This window comes from Tribolium castaneum, chromosome 2 (genome assembly GCF_031307605.1).
Source record: "Tribolium castaneum strain GA2 chromosome 2, icTriCast1.1, whole genome shotgun sequence".
In the NCBI taxonomy this organism is placed as follows: domain Eukaryota; kingdom Metazoa; phylum Arthropoda; class Insecta; order Coleoptera; family Tenebrionidae; genus Tribolium; species Tribolium castaneum.
In genome coordinates, this window is record NC_087395.1 from 26,208,610 (window position 1) to 26,227,371 (window position 18,762).

At 36.3% G+C, this 18,762-nt stretch overlaps 3 protein-coding genes across 9 annotated transcripts; 1 reads left to right on the forward strand and 2 right to left on the reverse strand.

Annotated features, from left to right (window-relative positions):
- Positions 1-400: 400 nt before the first annotated feature.
- Positions 401-13,557, reverse strand: LOC660320 (uncharacterized). 6 transcript variants are annotated; one of them, XM_064354714.1, is made up of 18 exons: positions 13,422-13,555; positions 11,925-12,022; positions 11,652-11,812; positions 11,382-11,600; positions 11,067-11,274; positions 9,168-9,328; positions 8,934-9,065; positions 8,710-8,889; positions 7,834-8,664; positions 7,055-7,366; positions 6,891-7,005; positions 1,960-2,028; positions 1,775-1,911; positions 1,583-1,717; positions 1,325-1,529; positions 1,046-1,197; positions 779-1,000; positions 401-727 (listed from the first exon to the last, which is right to left on the reverse strand). In XM_064354714.1, the coding sequence occupies exons 2-18, from the start codon at positions 12,001-12,003 to the stop codon at positions 548-550; spliced, it is 3,498 nt and encodes a 1,165-aa protein (XP_064210784.1). In that variant the 5' UTR covers positions 12,004-12,022; positions 13,422-13,555; the 3' UTR covers positions 401-547. The 6 variants fall into 6 exon arrangements, with proteins under 6 accessions (XP_064210784.1, XP_064210783.1, XP_064210781.1 ...); XM_064354713.1 differs by having other exon boundaries at positions 1,583-1,720; XM_064354711.1 differs by lacking the exons at positions 401-727; positions 779-1,000; positions 1,046-1,197; ... (1 more) ...; positions 1,583-1,717; positions 1,775-1,911 and adding exons at positions 3,430-4,355; positions 6,146-6,658 and having other exon boundaries at positions 13,422-13,557.
- A 1,273-nt stretch (positions 13,558-14,830) lies between these two features.
- On the reverse strand, positions 14,831-15,769 carry LOC103314381 (coiled-coil domain-containing protein 34). The gene is made up of 2 exons (XM_008200321.3): positions 14,965-15,769; positions 14,831-14,918 (listed from the first exon to the last, which is right to left on the reverse strand). The coding sequence occupies exons 1-2, from the start codon at positions 15,692-15,694 to the stop codon at positions 14,857-14,859; spliced, it is 792 nt and encodes a 263-aa protein (XP_008198543.1). The 5' UTR covers positions 15,695-15,769; the 3' UTR covers positions 14,831-14,856.
- A 189-nt stretch (positions 15,770-15,958) lies between these two features.
- Positions 15,959-17,507, forward strand: REG (Proteasome regulator gamma). Of its 2 annotated transcripts, none has more exons than XM_008200269.3 (3): positions 15,959-16,201; positions 16,392-16,742; positions 17,118-17,507. In XM_008200269.3, the coding sequence occupies exons 1-3, from the start codon at positions 16,184-16,186 to the stop codon at positions 17,478-17,480; spliced, it is 732 nt and encodes a 243-aa protein (XP_008198491.1). In that variant the 5' UTR covers positions 15,959-16,183; the 3' UTR covers positions 17,481-17,507. The 2 variants fall into 2 exon arrangements, with proteins under 2 accessions (XP_008198491.1, XP_971490.1); XM_966397.4 differs by lacking the exon at positions 15,959-16,201 and adding an exon at positions 16,208-16,345.
- The last annotated feature ends 1,255 nt before the right edge of the window (positions 17,508-18,762 follow it).

An 18,762-nucleotide genomic window follows, 5' to 3' on the forward strand; every position in this document is an offset into this window, starting at 1 on the left:
TAAAAAAGAGGAGAAGAAACGGAAGGAAAATCAGAAGCAGAAAATCTTTAATAAAGCAATAATTCTCAAATAAACAAGAAGAAATAAAGAGAAAAAATGCAATTGAAGAAAAAACAAGAACTAAAGTACTAGAAAAGTCAGCTTAATCTTCAACTCTGGTTAAAAAAATTAGAAAAAAAAATTGAAGAACTCGAAGATTATAGGTAATGAAGAAATAGAAGGATAGAGATATAACTTTATAGAAAATCTTCTATCTAAAGAAGATGAAAGCAATACGTAAGAAAAATAAACAAGAAGAAAAAAGTCATGTATTGAAAGGAGGGATTAAGAAAAAAAGGAACGCAATTAAAGAATGAGTTTAAGAAGGGAATAAGGAGAGAAAAAAAATTGGAGACGAAAATTTGTTTGTCACACTATAGTTTATTTTTGTCCTCGAATTGTAACACTCAAAAAAGTTTAAAAAATATTTGTGATTGCTGAAGCCTAACCCTAGACCAGACAAAGGTGTATAAAAATATAAAGTGATTTGCTAGATGGACTATGACTCCTAGAACGTCTCTTCCTCTTCTTGCAACCTCAAAATATCCGACTTGTTCAAAAAATAATAAGTCGGTTGTCTCCCTTTCAGATCCTTGACAATCCTCCTAGCTCCAGCCTTGATCAAAACCCGACTAATTGTCTCCATTTTTTCCACACCCATGGCGTAATGAAGCGCAGTTCTCTCCAACTAAATTTTAAGTTAAAAAAAATTGTACCGAGATACTAAATTATGATTTACGTTATCGCCAAGTTTGAGCGTATCAGGGAACGTATTCGCCAAATAATCCGCAATTTCCTCCTGTTGACAAAGCACAGCAATATGGAGCGAACACCTCCCGTAGTTATTTTTCCCAATGGCCAAAAGTTTACCACTTCCAGTCTCATTCTCATCAGCTAGGAGCGCACTGACGTCATTTATTGACCCCAAACGAATGGCATGGTGGACTCTTTCGCGTTTTTCCTAAATAAAAAATTAAAACCAAGCCAGGAAACGAAAATTTTGTACCTCGAAAGCTAGAATTGATTGGAGAAAGGAGACAGTGTCTGGTTGGTTGTGTTGCGACACTGCTTCGACAATTGGGACCCCATTTTCGTCAACTATGTCGGTGATGTGGTCATAACCGTCCAAGAGGAGCTCAACCAACTTATCAGTGTCGCCTGGAAAAAATTTGGGGTTCAAAAAAAAATTTTAAAAATTACTGCGCTCACTCGATATGGCAAACATTATACTCGTTAAACAAAATCGGTTTTTTATTAACTAGTTTCGTAATAAGTTGTAACTAACCTTTTGTCGCAATACTCATGACGTATCGATCGATTTCGATCGTGTTTTCCGGAATATTGGCCTGGATGCTGATATCGCGAGCTGTTCTGTACAATTCATCTCTATATGCAACATTAATTTCCGTTTCGACCAATAATTGGTACAGGGCGTTTCGTCCATGGGCCCTTGCTGCGGCAAAATGAAGCATACTTTGCCCATGTTCGTCCTTTAATAATAATTTCTCAAAAAAATGCTTCATGTTTTTTCCAATTTTTTTACCCGACTTGTGCTGTTGAAAGCCGAATCCTCCTCATTCCCACTGTCTTCGGGATCAACAGTCACAACCTCGATAGAGGCCGGAACGGCCTTATTGTTGTCTTCCTGCGGAGGCCCGGTTATAGTTTGTTGGTTTTCCTGCTTAATAAATGACAGGGTAGAAAAGAGAAACAACACGAAATCTTTTAACTTTACTTGTGTTTTTCCCCTCGAGTGTACGTTTTGTCTATTATTGGCAAAATTGTATAAATAGGTTGCGAGATACGCGATTGGGTCGTCGGGGCGTTTGTTTGCAACTTCGGTCAAGCCTTTAATGAGGGGGTCGCCAAGGGCTGGAATTGGGTATCAATTTTTTTTGGGGTTAAAGTTTGAAGGCTTACAAGAGGCTAAGTAGCGGCCTTCTTCGGTTGCAAAAAACGGCATGTCGACTTGGTTCGACGTGACAACACCTGGAACCAAACCAAATCGAAATTTTTGGGAAAAGGCAGGGGAAAATACAGCCTGTTCCGCCTAAATCCAACACGAGTTAGTTGTAATAATTTTGTACACAACCATAATCTGGCCTGAAATTGCTACCAACTTTCTTATTTTAAATGGAAAACTGTTTTTACTGTCTTTCTGAATAAAATTTTACCGTTCTGAAATACCTATTTAGGGTTTTTTGAAAATTTGCACCTTTTTCTTCAAAATCAGTAACTCTGACAGTTTAAAAAAATGATTTCTTTTGTTTTTTTTTTTAAGAGAGAGTTTAGATCTTTTCTTTCAAGTTTCTAAAAAAAGTTAGCAAACTCGTAAATTTTAAGAAATCAAAGTTTTTTAAACCTAAATTATTCAATGAATTAATTTTGTTTTAACTGAAAGGATAGCAAAATTTTGAACACAAGTTATATCGTTTACTTAATAAGAAATGTCTTTTTGGCAAACTCTGCAAAAAACGGCTAGTAAAAAAATGTAGACAATGTCAAAAAAAAACTAAGAAGTAAATAAGCAGGATAACAAATAGATAAATAAACAAAATGACCAAAAATTGAAAACGTATTTAGGTAAAAGAACAGAAAATAAAACAAGAAGAAAATAACAAAAAGCAAAAGAAATTCTGGAAAAAAATTAGAGACTAGAAAAATGTGCTTTTTTTATTGCAAAAATTGTTCATTGAGAGTTTTTTTAAGCAAATGGCAGGTGCTGTATAACATTACTGTATTATAGGAGAGAGATTTTTCAAATATTTCTGTTTTAATGTGGGTATTAAATAAGCGAGATTAGGAATTTTAAGCACAGAAAGTTTGTGGCAACTTTTTTTCATTCTAGTTTAATTGTAGATAATACAAATACAGATCGTTGCAAAATTAAATTCTCTTTTATTTAATTAAATAAAAATTGATGAATTCCACTTAAAAAACTTAAGTAAGAGTAATAGGTAAACTTTGGAGATTATTTTTTTTTTCAATTTTGAAGGCACTTAAGAAAAAATATAGATTCTTTCTTTTAACTGTCCGAATAAAATTTGAAAGTCTCTAAAAACGGCGGAGTTACCGACTTTTGAAGTGAAAGCTGCATATCCAAAAATTTTCAAAAAATTCTAAACATTTTTAAAACAGCTAACCTGATGAAAACTCGCTTAAAACTAGTCCAAAAACGTCGTTAAAAACATAGTTTTCTATGCTTTTCTGACTCAGATGCTTGTCTTTATTGGAGAAGTGGGTTTAGACGGAACAGCCAATTAGTGATAAAATTTGAGAAAAGCAACAAACACTGTAAAAACTGTACACTTCACGACACACTCAAGTGATGTGTTTCACATAACACGTTTCAAAAAATGAGAAAATCGTGTTTAATGAAAGTGTACTGACCTAGATTAGTCCATCCGAAGCTGACTTATGTACAATAATACAAAAAAATGAGTGAAACTTTGGCACTATATACACGCTTAGAACTATCTTACTCCGGTGCATTTACTCGGCTAAAGACATTTTTTTCCGCTTGAACATATTTACAAACGCTGCCGCAATATGCAGCGAATTGGACACGGCCAAGTCCTTCTCCAATTGGAGAATATTCAGAAAAGCTGTGGTAAAGTCCTCAAAGCTCTGATACTCGCAAACGCCCAAACTCTGCTGATTCCCAATACGGACGATGTCCGAAGTGTTGGTTTTGCGGTTAAACGTCAGCCCTCTCACAAAACACAAGTGTCTTAAATTGTCCGGCTGCTTGCTCAAGTTCGGGAACCGGAGGGTGAAGTTAAACTGGAGGGTGTTGCCAACACAAGTGGGCCTGGCAGACAAATACCCCAATTTTTCGTCGCGTTTGAACTCCAGATGTTTCTGTAATATGGAGTCCAGACGCGCTATCCGGGAATAAATCAGGCCGATGTTTCCCGGTTTTGTGTGCGGGGAACACGTCACGATGCGGATGTGGTCCAGGACGTTGATCCAGACAGCGAGGTTGCTCCCATTTGTTATAAAGACGCCGCGTCCGTAGGGCCAGTGCTTGCCGTGCAAACGGTCCGATTCCGGGATGTTCCAAAGGGGGATTAGGAGGCCGTTCGAGGCCAGGATAACGCGCGCTTCGGAGGGGTCCTCCAGGACCTCGTTCATGGTGTAGTAGACGCCGCAGCCGTCGGAGAGGTCGTCCTCGGAGGCGTTGGGGTAGAGGGCATGGCCTAGTTCGGGGCTCAACAGGACGGAAGTGACGAGGCGTTCGACCGTTTCGAGCTGGTTGACGTTCAGGGATTTGGGGAGTTCGAAGTCGAGGAGGTTGCGGGTGCAGTCAAGTGTGCCTAGAAGGGGGGTTTGGGGCGTGGGGTACACTCTGGGGAGGGGGCGGCTCGTGATTGGGCAATTTAAAAAAAAGCGTGAAATTTGGTCGAAAATTTTGTTTTTTTTTAGCCTTAAGTATGTCACAATTTTTTTTTTTTAGGAAATTTTGTTGTAACGGGACGATAATTTACGAAGTTACGTTAAAAATATTGTGTTTTATTCTTTTTTTGGCGCTTAGAATTGACTGAACTAAGTCAATAACTGCAATATTTTACTTCGATTTTGTCTCAAATTTTTCCAAAAAACAGTCAAAACTTTGTTTTTTTTTAGAAATTTTACTTTTTTATTTATTTATTTAGAAAAATTTCTCCAAAATTAGCCGAAAAGTCATTAAACTGGATCCAAAAATGTGTTATTAGTCAGTATTTCCTACTGTTTTTCTAATACATTTTCAGTCAAAAATGCTGTTTTTGACTGAAATTTCGGTAAATATTTACCGAAAAATCTCAAAAGTGAAGCAAATTGTACGTTTTTCGGGTGTTTAGACACATTATATTTTTGTCTTTTTTGGGCACTTAAGCCAAAAAAATTTTTTTCGAAAAAATTTGAAAAATCACAAAATTGGATCAAAAGATTTTGTTTAAAAACTTTGGTTTTTTACAAAATTTTGAGAAAAGTAGTACAAAAAATCGCCAAATTAGATCGAAAATTTATTTTTGAAATTTAAAATCTTGAAAAAAAATAATTTTTGAGCTCAAAATTTGTTCAACGAATTTTTTTGGAAATAGTAATAGAAATGGAAGGCAATGGTTTTGTCTTTTAAAACATAAATTTTTGATTCGGTTTAACGAACTCTCAAAAAAATAACTTTAAAAATGTTCTTAAAAGCAGAAAAATGGCAAAAATTACACCTCTTTTTGTCAGTTTTTTTTACAAAATCTCACAATAAAAAGTTTGAGGCATAAAATTTGCACCATATTTAACGAAATTTCGCAAAATAATGCCGTTCACAACTGAAAAACGTACTAAAACATTATAAAAAAAATAAAATAACACCATTTTTATCTCAAATTACTATTTTTTGGTCAAATTTTGCAAAATCTGTCCAAAGAATTTTAAGGTAAACGCTCAAAACTGGCAAAGGAATGTAATTTTTGACCTAATTTTGTAAATTATTATACCTATTTTTTCACAAAATTTTTAATACTAATTGTATTTCTTCTTTAAAACATCGGAAAATCCTTGGAAAAGGCAACAATTAAATCAAAATTAATTAATTAAATATGAACATTGCATTTAAAAAAAATGTAATACATAATTATATGTTCGGCAGTCTAATAAGGAATGTGATATATTTGGATATGTTTGGATAGTTCAAATTAAAAACTAAATAAAAAAATTATTCTTCCGAGTTTTAATAGTTTTTCAGTTTACAAGCATTTCTGTGTATTTTTCAGTCAATCAATCGATTATTTTACAATAAATGCCGAAAAAAATCGTTGAATTTGGTGTATTTTTGCTTTTTTCGATAATTTTTTTACCAAGTTCGTTTGATTAAAAATCAGAAATCTGAAAATTAAGTCTAAAACGCCTGTTTTTTCTCAGCTTTTCAGCACGTTGTTTAAACAAAATGGTAATAATAATTTAAAAAAATGCATGAAATTTATTTTTATTATTTATTGAAGCTATATTTTTATTAATTAATTAATTAATAATAATTAATTTTTGCTTTAATTTTTTTATGAAATTTTTTATTGAAAATTGAACTAAGAAGTGACCAAACCACGAGCCGCTTTTCGCAACCCTCTACCTGAAATAATCCATCTTGCTTGCGGATCCAAATCAAACTCCACATCCACCAAATTCCCGTTTTCCTCTTGAACGAATTTTGTCGCTGGATGAACTCCCAACTCGTGTCTCACATCAATCGCGTTATACTCCTTAATAATCGGCTCCAAATACTCCTTGAACACTTTATAAACGTAAACATCCGGCGCCACAATCCCCGCCGGAAAATCCTGCTCTAGAGCGACCCGAAAGCTCAACTCCGACGGAAGTTTCTTAACACTGGGCCAAATCACATCGTACAAATTATGGTCAAGCTTCGTCATTCTATTCTTGACCGCATCGAAAACGTATCGCTTGGTGTGTTTGGCAATAATCGAGGACGTGTAGCTGACATTGGTGGCTGATGATGCGTTCGAAGCGGCCGAAACGGTGTTCGAGTTCCTCCGACCGTGCAAAACGTTGTAACACCGCTCCAAAACATTTAACATATCTTCGTCATCTAGGTCTTTACGAGCGGAACACGTGTCGTCGACAACTGTGATAATTGCAATAAAGTGTGCGAAAAATCCGGTGGTGAAGAGACAAGCAGAAGAATTCTCGAAAACAACTAGTTTAAGAGCGGGCGAGGCGACTCATTACTGATTTCATTTTCTTTTTTAAGCGATTATAAACTAGAAATTGGACGAATTATTTGCGAGGATTTGTCTGCGACTAGACTTTTCCAAATTGTGACAAAAAGCCGGTGGTTTTTCATTCCGGAAACTTACCTTTATCACTCAACATTTCCTCCGAGGCGCTTTCTTCGGCGCCGAACTCGCGCAGCAAAGTCCGGTGCGAGAAGTCCTCCTGGTGGCTCCGGTAGTACTCCGGACTGTGGCCGAACTGCAAAGCAATTTGAAAACCAACCGGAACAATCCGGGTCAAGTCAAACCTTGTCTTCAGTTCTCGAATCGGCCCCCAAGTGGATTAATAGGTTGTAATAGTGGCCATTGTCGGGCAAAACTGCAGCGTAGTGTAAGGGGGTTCGGCCGTTGTTGTCCGTTACTTGCGCCGTTTCCGGGAATCTTCCCGCCAAATACCGGACTATGCTCGTGTTGGTGAACACCACGGCGACGTGAAGGGGCGAAGCCCCGTTTGGGGACACCTTGTCTTTGGCGATTGCGAACTTGCGGCGGTCCAGAGCCGCCTGGAGGTCGCGCAAACTGCCGTCTCTGGCGGCGACATGAATCCGGTTAATTTTCGACTAAACCAACAAAAACTTATTAATAATATTATTAATATTAAATTTGAAATTATCGCCTTAATTAAAATTTACTGTGAATTAAATGTAAGTAAGTTCGTTCATCGATATGTCAAAAAACGGGTCGCCAGGAGCCACACAAATTGTGCCTCAGCAGACTGTTTAGAGTGCATTTTTTTAAAGGGAATCAGAACTTCTATAAAGTAGGAATTATTTTTTTATGAAAAAATGTATTTATGAAATAAAAAAAATTATAATAGTCTAGTAACAGTCATCTTAAAAAACGATTTTTTTTAATTTTCATGATCCTGTAATTTCATTTATATTTAAAAATAACGTAATTTAACTAATTTCAAGCTATTTAGATCGCAAATAACCTATTTTACGGCGTAATACTAATTTCCGCGCTCACTCGTTTTGGCAAAGATTACGCGCGTTCAACAAAATCAATGTTTAAACTAAAATCCTACCATATAAACTTGCACGTTGTCAAGAAACGACTGCAGTTCCGGATTATCACTCGTTTGCCCAACCAAGCGTTCACCTTCACCATTCAAAACCAAAGCCGCCAGTTGTTCCATGTTCCCGGACTCCACCATTTCGGTAATTTCCGGGTCGGTGTTTTCGTCCCCGGAATTAGAGTCCTGTCCTTGCTCATTCAAAGTCTCGATTTCATTTTCTCCGTTAACTACGCCTTCGATAACTTCCTCCGGTTCGACTGGAGGAACCTCCGGAGTGGCGATTTTTGGCGGTTCCGGCGATTTTGGAGCACTTTCAGGCCGCTCCGGTTCGTTATTGTTGGTTTCTTCCGGTTCGTTTTCATCTTCTACTGTATTGTCTTGATTGGTTTCTTCCTCCTCCACTTTATTGTCGTTTGGTTCTTCTTCTTCTTTATTATTTTCTTCGTCTTCTTTTTCCTCCTCTTCTACTTTATTGTCATTTACTTCTTCTTCTTCGTTATTGTCGTTTGATTCTTCGTTATGTTCATCGTTTCCGTTTTGTTGCTCAATTTTTTCTTCTTCCTCTGGTTTATGTCCATTTTCTTCAATATTTTCTTCAGTCTCTACTCCCTCCTTTTTGCTTTCTTCAGTCGGCGATTCCTCTTTTTCGGTACTACCATTTTGGATTTTCTTCACAACCTTTTGTATTTCTTCAGTCGGTGTGGCTGCCAATAGTAGACTCCAATCAAAAGTCCCCAAAAACGACTCTTTTGCAGTCCTTGGAGCTTCCGGAATAACACTTAACAATTTTGAATCTAGTTCAGAAGCACGTGTCTTGTAATAAGCCGCGGTTTTTTGCCTCTAAAACCTAAAATTAACTTAAATTTTAATTTTTTTTTTGATTACGTTATCTAAAGCCGATTCGTCTGCCCCATGTTCCAGAAGAAAACTCATCATTTGTCCGTCATCTTTCAACAAGGCGGCATAATGTAAAGGGGTACGACCTTCAGAATCGACTAGGTTTACACAGTTGGGGTACTCGGCCAAAAGAAACTCGGCAATTTGTTGTTTGCCTAAACCTGAAGCCTATTTTTTCGATTAATTAAAGATTAGCGAAAATATGAGCAAACCTTGTGCAAAGGCGTTAAACCGTTCGAGTCTTTCCCCGAAAGCACCAAAGGCGGTATAGGTGGTTCTAATCTTTTTTTCAAACTCTCTAACTCGTCGTTAATCACGTCCGAGTGAATGTCTTTGATTATACCCTAAAATAAAAAATCGATTTGCCTCGCACTATTAATTCAAACGTACTATTGATCGCTTTTAAATGAGTTTGTCCAAACTGTTCAAATTTTCGGCCAACTTACCATGATATGTGGTACCGCCTCCAGAAACTTCTTAATTTTGGGATTGTTGCTGTGTTCTGGCAACAACTTGGCCCCATGCCCCTCCCACACAACTTGCTGCAAGTTGAGCAAATTCCGCTGATGGATCCAAATGCGAATGTTGGATTTTTTGAAGTTGAGACCTGCGAGATCTTTCATTTTTGCAAACACTTCTTTACTTTAGTGAGCGTCTCGGTACAATGGTGGAATACCTGTACACCCTCTCGGGGACGTCATGTGATGGGTCATGTGACTATTAGTTTAATAATTTAGTTATTTTATTGATTAGGGGGTGTTTATTGTTCCACTTTTTGTTGAGCTTCACCGATCGAAATCGGGGAGTTTATTGCGTAGTTGCGCTCGATTTTTCAAAATATTGGCATGGGGCGAAAATTTTGCATTGAAGCGGAAGTTTAGATTGGCGATTGTTGAACGGAAATTTCCGGAATCGATCGTTAAATTGGTATTTAGATAAATAGCGGGTGGAGACAGTTTTAGCGCCGCTATATTTAACAATTATTAAAGTTTTAACCCAGTTTTTACTTGTCTGCCGAGTTCATTATTTAATTGTTTGTGTCGGGACAATGAATTTCATGAAATTGGAAATGTCCAACAAGTTTGTAGTTATTTGGTTTTCCATTATTCATTTTAAACGCTGTCCCCGGAATTGAACAACAGTTTATTTAATTATTAGAGAGCTTTTTGGCGGTTTGGAACAATGGGGAAAATAAAAACATGTTTAAAAAAAAACGTAGATTCTTTTTGCTGTTGTAAAATTTATTTATTTTTCTGTAAAAATTCATCTTACCTAAAAAATGTACTAAAATTTATACATTACCAAATAACTTTTTTATTTTTAGTAGATTTTTAAATCTCGATTTCTGTACAATTTGTCTTAGTTTGTCCACAACTTTTGGAATACTTTTTACAAAAATTAGTAAGTAATTTTTCAAAGTAGTTTGACTAAAATAATGTTGTGCTTTTGCATTTAAAAAAAACAACCTCAAAAAGGCAACCTTAAAAAATAATTTAACATACAACTAGAATTTCAAAAAGTAACTAAAAAAATATTTTATTTAATTTTTCAGGTTGTATGTTTTTTTCTACAATTTGTTCAAAAATGGTTGTTCATCAAGTCACCTATAAAATTTGAACGTAATGTGACGCTTATTTAAATTGTGAATGCCGTCAAAATAATGCAAAAAGGTTTAGAATCTAAGAACGAAAAATTACACAACAACAAAAATCAATGAATATAGAACACAAGTCAAAATAAACCCTATACGCTTTAAATAACTTTTCCGAGAAATTAAAAAATGTGAAAAAAAGCTAATTCAAAAATTTGACAATTTGACAGAGATGACACTATTCAAAAACTAATAGCCATTTAGACGAAGCGGCACATTCCATAGTCGACTTGATGAACAATCATTTTTGAACACATTGTACAATATTCAATTTTGTCAACTTAATTTAAAAATCCTCGGATCAAATATATTTTTTTTGATATGTGTAAACAGACAGTGCAGTTATTTTTAAGTGTCGTGTCTCGAATTGTCTTGTTGATAAGAATCGCATAATTGATTTTTTAACGTTGCAAACAAATGCTTTTCGAGTGACGAATTAACGTTGCTAATGACCGTTAATTACGCTTCTAGTTAAATTTAGCATTTTCACGTAAACTTTATTACAACTCGTAGTTGAAATGACCTATATATGTAATAAAGAAAGAACGAACCACGTCGTTGTTCTCACGCTTCCTATAGTTCACCGGATTCGATAATCGATCTTGATTGAAAGTAAAATTAAGCACTGTCTTATGAATTATTAATGGTGACCTCTCGGTAACGCAACATCTTCCAGAAATTAATTTGCACTTACCGTCATGTTGAGGGCCAGTTTTTGACGATGAAGTGGCCGATTTTCGGGAATTTGGTAATTCGAGTTCCTGGATATGGGTCATGTAGTATTTGGCAGTGCGCTGTTTTTGGTCCAGACAGGAGGAGTCGGCTCCTGCGGAAATGAGGAGCTTTTGGACACCGGCTGCGTCTTTGCACATTGGAGTGTAGTGGAAAGCTGTGCGGCCTTCCTGAAGAAGGTCAAGGTTTTAATACAGCTGAAAGCTTGATTGTTGCGGAAGAAAAAAGAACGCAATTTCATAAACTAGCACACAACATTGAAAAAAAAAACATTTACCGAGTCTTTGAGTGGAACAAGATGCGGGAACTTGTCGATTAAATACTTGTAGATATTTTTGAGGTCGTAATAGATCGCCTTGTGCAGAAGCCCGACCCCAAAGTCATCTTTAGCCGTCACTAACCGCTTCCTCCTCTCAATCGGTTCCTCGTCCAGAAGACTTTGGAGCTCTTCCAATCGTCCACTGTTGACAGCATCATGAAGCAGCGAAATTTTGGTCTAAAATAAAATAATATTTTAATTTTTTTCCTAATCGGAATGAATTCGCACCATTAGATTTGGTACGTTTTTGAGAAAAGTCCTCGTCTTGTAATCGGCCGAATACTCCCCAACTAGCTTTTTTCCATGTCCATCCACCACCAATTGTTCGAGCTTTTCCACATCCCCACTTCGAATCAATTGTTTAATGTGTGCCGAAGTTAATTGCAACACTAAAACCAACAAAGAATTTTTCCCGAATATTGAGCTATTGCGTGCAATGAAAGGAACAATGATGCTGTTCGTATTGCCAACAAGACACGCGACGTTTTAATTATTGTTTACCTCTTGGAGGGCTCGAGTGGATGTAGAGGCCATTAGCTTGGATTTGTTTGCTGTCGGCTTTGCGCGTCCTGACGGGCATTTTCCAGACATGCTAAAATCTGCAAAAAAAATCTGGAATTTTTTGTTAATTCCTACAGGAAAAATAAAAAGCTCAGCTCCCGTCTTCTCTGGATTTTTGACGTTATTTATACTCTACGACACATTTCAGGAAAATATTTTTGATTATACATAGTGTCCCAAAAATATGACGTCAGCAGGATGTCTTTCTAGCTTCTTACATGTCCCTAAAGCTTTTTTTTAAATCGGTTCAGGGATTACAAAAAAGCATTTTTGCAAAGAGTGCTTTGGAAAAAACGTCAGAAATATTCTATAACAAGCTAAATTTTGACAGTTCTGTTAAATTTGCGAACAGAGTTTTTTTATTTTACGAAGAGTGAAATTCTAGCTTATGTTGTTTAATTTTTAAATAAGAAGCTTGCCGAAAATGTGAACCTTTCTGACCCAATTAATAAAACTTCTAAAATCTAGTTTGTTTAAAAACAAAATTGTTGGCGTCTTTTCCAAAGCACTCTTTCCAAAAATGCTTTTATCTCCATTTTGACCATCATGTAAGATTCGATTATATCATGTGATACAACGTTGTAATCAGGAATAAAAACACTTTTCAAAAATACAAAATGCAAATATGGCTTCCATAAGAAAAAACAATGTTGAGGGTTGTAACTCTGACATCAAGAACGCCTTGGAAAATATGGTGACAGATTTAAATTCTTTGTAAAAAAGTGAATCAAGAACGTCCAAATTAAAAACTTCTTGTTCTTTTGCTTTTCGCTTGTAAAATTGAAATTGAAAATTACAAATTTCCGTTTTTTTCCAATAATTCAAAAATTCACTATAAAAATGCGCAACTTTGTCCTAATTTAACCGACCTCGTATTTCTTATAACTGAGATCCCTATGGTGGGGCTCAAAAAAATGGTCATCCTGTATATAAGCCAATTTAGAAATTTAGGAAAAACAGCGATTACATTTTAAACACATTTATTTCCAGTTAAAAAACTTTTAAAATTGTGGGTTAGGGAAGTTTCCTAAGATCGGCTCTCCAATTTATTATTATTGAGGGACACGTCAGATTCATAGATTTATTGAAAAAAAAATAGGTCTGATTTAAATAAATTATGATAAAATAAGGAGTTTCATTCATCAACTAAAAGGAGCTTTTAGGACTTGATGCAGGGTTTAGGTAAATAAGCTGTCAATTATCCTGAACGTGTGCGATAACATCTAAGGGAAAACTTTAGCTCTAACTAATTAAACTAAATCACAATATGCGCACCCTCCTGACATAACAGTGCTAATTAGTTCGTGGTTGCATGTCCAAATTAGGGGTGGGTTTAATTAGCTAATTCGTGGTGAAATAAAAAAGTTTGATGGGTGAAACCAAATTTTGGGGCAATTATTGTGGGCCACTTATTGTTGTAAAAAGTGAGTACAATACCAGTCTAGTGATTGGGTCCACGTCTGTCGGCACTGGTCAACTAACCCCTCAAAATTACATGTTTCCGAGCCGATCAATTTCAATAAATCATGTAAAAAGTGTGGTCGCGCATCGGCCTTTCCGAAGCCACTGAAGAGTGTTTATTCGAGCGGTGCAAGCGCTTTTGCTGAAGACGTTCCACCCCTATTTAGCTATTCTTTTTTCACAATAGGTGACCGCATTAGCCTCGCCTTATTGATATGTTTGTTGGAGGCGCAAAATATTGACAAGGACGCATTTCTAGCGTTTGAATCGACTCCGGAATACATTTATTACGCGCATACAGGTTTCTGCTAAAGGAAATTTAATGATATGGCTTGTATGGTAATGAGGCCGGACGTGCTTTTCGTGGTCATGCATTGCCAAGCCAAAGCTCTAAATTCTCGATGTTTTTTCGTTACGCAAAACTTGAAAACATGGAACTTTTATCAAGACAAGCAATTGTCTTCGTACACATCTGTTGTCAGGTGTTGTTGCTAACAACAAATCAAGAGCGGTCACGAATATTTTACCGAACCATTAAGTGTAATACGCGTTTATTTATTATTTTAGATTGCTTTGTCCATATTGATTGTCTGGCGAAAATTCGATTAAGTTTTTGCCGCGAAATTAGGCTTTTGTGTTGCAATTTTTTCACTTATTCTTCTTTGAAACCAATCAAGGCGGACAAATATTTCGGAACATCATCTTTGTTGCTTTAATAGACAGATAAGCCATAAGTCTTTGTAGAAATGTTGAAAATTATTAGATTTTTTTAAATTTAAAAAGAAAAGCTTCGATATTTTCTTTAGTATTTCTAGATTTTCTGGACCGAAACGTAATTATTTCGTTAGTTGTTGTAAAATTAAGCAAAAAACTTGCTAAATTTGAAGAAAATGACCTATATTCTGTAGAGGATTTTGTCAGAAATAGCACAAAACAATCACAATCATCAAACTGAGTAAAAACTTGCATCATCTTTGCTTTTTTTGAGCTTTAAGGTACGTTTTTGAACTTAATAACTATTCCATTTTAAAATTTTTAAATCATGCTTTTGGCAGTTGAAAAAACACTAAAGTGCTTTCAAATTTTTAAAAAATGTGGGTACACAAGTTTTTTTGTGTATTTTTTGTTTTTTTTTGAGCTTTCAACCACATTTTTTTTGAACTTGGGAACGCGGAATTAGCAAGAAAATCATATAATTGGCCCAAAACGTAATTACTCTGTTAGTTGTTTTAAAATTAAGTCAAAAAGTTACTGAATTTTAGGACGAAAATAACATAAATTGGGCTTTTTTCGAGGGTTTTAACATGTTTTTAGTCAGATTTTGAGAGAAATGAGTCAAAAAATCACCAAAATGAGTAGGAAACTTTTGTCTTTGAAAGAAAAACTACGCTGTGAGAAGTTTTATTTTATTCTAAGTGATGGGATTCCAAGGATTTGGGTTGATATAAGTGACCGAGGTTGACGAACAAAGGGCTGAAAAAAATCATTAAAACGTGCCCTAAACCTGGAAGTAAATTACATTCAAGTCCTTTATTCAAAGGGATTGGTTTTTGCCGATGTTTGGAATTTTTCAGCCACTCATTGAACGCTTTTTCATTGTCCTTCAACTGTGTTTCTTTGCGTTCCAGCTCGTTGATCAAATCCATTTGTTTCTTAATTTTCTTTTCCAAATTCTCTTCTTCCTTCTTTTTTAACCAGAGCTGAAAATTGAGCTGATTTTCCAACTGGCGTTTCTCCTTCTCCAACTCTTTTAACTGCTTTTCTTCCTCTTCTTTCTCTTTCTTGCGTTTCGCCTCCTCCTCCAATTTTTTTTTATTCATCAACCATTTCCTAAAGTTATCTCTCTCTTGCTCGAGCAATTTTTCCTTTTCCTTCTCTTTTACTTTCGCTTCATCGACGATTTTCTGCTTCTGAACTTTCTTCCTCGTCTCGTCTTCTTTCTTGATCAATTTTTTGATTTCGACTTTGGAATTTTGCGACACTTTGGTCTTACTTTCGGGCAGTTTGAGCACTTTTCTTGATTCTTTCAAAATAGGAGGACAATCGGCATGAAAAGGACACGTCTTCTGGTCTACAGAACAAGTGCAACGTTTGGTCTTTACTTCCGGAAAATCCTCAAGCGAGGATTTTCCCGCAATCGAAGTGTTTTCACTTGACACATTCGCCGAAAGCGGCTTTTCCACGTAAATAGCCGAGTTTATGAATTTTCGTACGACATGAGTGGAAACTCTTCGATTGTCTTCTGACATTTTCAATCAAAAAACAAAGACAGGGGCGTCAAACAATTCAAACTCGAAATTTTCGCGCATTTCGCGTTCAGTGACTTTGGTGAATCAACGAGCGCGTCCTGGCGTTAGCCCTTTTTTTTGCATGCGGACTGTTTTTACGTTTTATTTTTTTTAACAATTAACCAGATAAACCAAAACTTATAGAATTGTTTCATATTTTTTTTTGGCAACTCGAGGCCAATTTGGTCGCTAGTTTTATTGCCAACCTAAATCGCAAATCGCGAAATCACGCTGTAAATATTTGTTGTATAGAAATTCCAGATCAGTGGGATCAAATTTTAGCAATCTGGCACAAGTTGTTGCATGATTCAATTAGTTGTTGATTTGGTGGATTGGGGATCGCGTCCTGGTGCTAGGCCCAATTCTCGTCCTTTCTTTTGCCATTGCCCCAAACATTTAGGTTAAGTCAACTCAAGTGAACAGTTCAAAAGTTAGTTCTAATTGTATATTATGGCAGATGCAAAAAAGGTGAGTGGGAAAAAAGGCGCGTGCCGATTCAGCTCCGCACGATTTCGTGACAGTTTTGTCAAAAACTGGTCAAAATTTGAAGTGATGCCCTCTTCGAGCTCCATTTCCGTGGAGGGCTGGGACGAGGAGTCGGCCTACCACGAGGTCTCGATAGCCCCCTTGTGTGTGGTTGATAGTTGCGTTTTCGCAGGTGTTGGAATACAAAGACAGTCTGAAGAAAGAGGCCGAAGAGTTGCTGCTTAAGGGGTTCCCCGCGACGATTGTGAAGCTCAACGCTTTGCTAGAAACGCCCCAGTTCAAAAATCGGAAATTCACTGACGTGCACCAGGAGCTGAACATCCCGGTGCCAGACCCCATTTTGCTCAACAGCCACACGGACCTGCCTCCAGCCAAGAAGGCCAAGTATGACAATAGCATATCGCAAGACGGCACCAAGGTCATGATCCTGCCCACGGGGGCTGTGCCCACTAACAAGCATCTGGTCGAGTTGGTCGAGGCTGTGAAGCCCCACATCCGCAAACTGGTTGAAGACTCCAATACTGTAAGTTGGCATGGTAACCATGCCAAAATTTGAATGATCTAGTCTCACAAGTATTCCACAGCCTACTCAATGCACATTCCTGTGAACAATCGGAACTTATAAAATGTTCTTAACTGCCTTTAATTGTTTAAATGACAAGCAAATACATCATAAAAAATTTAGATAATACAATTAAATTTGTGAACACGGATAATTTTCAGAAAAAACAATATTTCTGAGCCTTTTCGGAGTTACATACGTAATTTAGTGTTTGACGTATTTTAAAAGCGGCACTTGTTTTTTGTATTTTATTTTATATTCTAAAAGAAATGATGCTCTTATGTTAAAGTATTTTCGTTGCGAGACGAGGGACGAGTGTTGTGAATTTTTTTGCAGATGAAAATGTGGATTTCTTTTATGATTCCGAAAATCGAAGACGGCAACAACTTCGGGGTGTCGATCCAGGAGGACACTCTGGCCGAGGTGCAGTCGGTGGAATCGGAGGCGGCGGCGTTTTTCGATCAAATCTCGCGATATTTCATTTCTCGAGCCAAGGTCATCTCGAAAGTGGCGAAATACCCGCACATAGAGGACTACCGAAGGGCCGTGCAGGAGCTGGATGAGAAGGAGTACTTGAGTTTGTGGTTGGTCATGTGCGAGATCCGAAATCGGTATTGTGCCCTTCACGACATAGTTATTAAAAACCTCGACAAAATCAAGAAGCCACGTTCCACTAATGCTACTGAATCTTTGTACTAAAACAGATAAATAAATGCATCTTTCGAATTTTGATTTTTGTAAAGTGTGTACGTGACAATGAGTATTATACAATATTTTCGTAATAAAGTTATTGTGAGTTTTTTTATCTGTAAGGGAACTTGTAGTGACACTTAGCAGTGAGTAGCTGTTGGGGTTATTTTTTATTTAAAATAATACATTTCATAAATAAATTATAAAACGACTTTTTATTCCAAATGCTACACTAGTACATACTTTTCGTAACTGAGTTTTCTAACGGTAGGTATTAGAGTGAATACGAACAAATAGAATCGTTATGAGATGATTTTTTGTTTGTTGCTTGCTCTAAGTCTTCCACTTTCCGAGAAAAAAACACAATATAATAATTCCGAAGTTATTGCTCATTAATGATCCGGATACCCAGAATCGACCAAGATCTCGACAAAAATTGAAAAAATCAAACTCCAAAAAACCGAACATACCTATGCAAAATGATCCGGGGAATCGATTGGAATCAAAAAAAGCGCTAAATTCCCAATAGTTTTTTAGTTATGAATTTTTGAGTATATGATCTAATTTTCGCTTTTATTTGAATTTTCTCGAAAACTATAAGTCGGACAACAATAATCTTTTTTGCAAATGATAGATCATTAAAAGGGCTTTCCAACGATACTACACTTCATAGGGTTATCTCGAATAGTTTCAGAGCTATTGCTCGAGAAATGTTCCGGGTACCCAAAATTGACAAAAACTGCGACGAAAATTGAAAAAATCAAACATCAAAAAATCGAACATGTGGACTTTTTGTGGACTTTTAACAACTTTTATGGGTTGTTAAGACATGTAGAAGTCCATAAAAATCTACTGAAGTGAGTTTAAAAAAAAATTTTTTTTCACCTCTTTGAAGGTAAGGAAATTTGAGCAAAAAAATTGAAAATTTTAAATTGCGTGAAAAATTAGTATAATAGAGAAAAAAAGCCGCTGAATCCAATGGAACAAACCGCACTGCTCTACGACTTTTAGTTTTCGAGTTATGAATTTTTTTAATGAATAAAATTTTTCACTATGACAAATAGCTACCCTAAATTTAGGCAAAAAATTTTAAATTTTTAATTCTTGTGAAAAATCGATATAATATGTAAAATGAGCCGTAGAATTCAATAGAACAAACCGCAATGCTCTACGACTTTTAGTTTTTTTTTTATGAATTTTTTTAGTGAAAAACTTTGATCGCCTCTGTAGCCGGAACCGTCGCCCGGAGCGGCTCCGGGTTTGGTCGAAAAAATAGACAAAATTAAGCGCT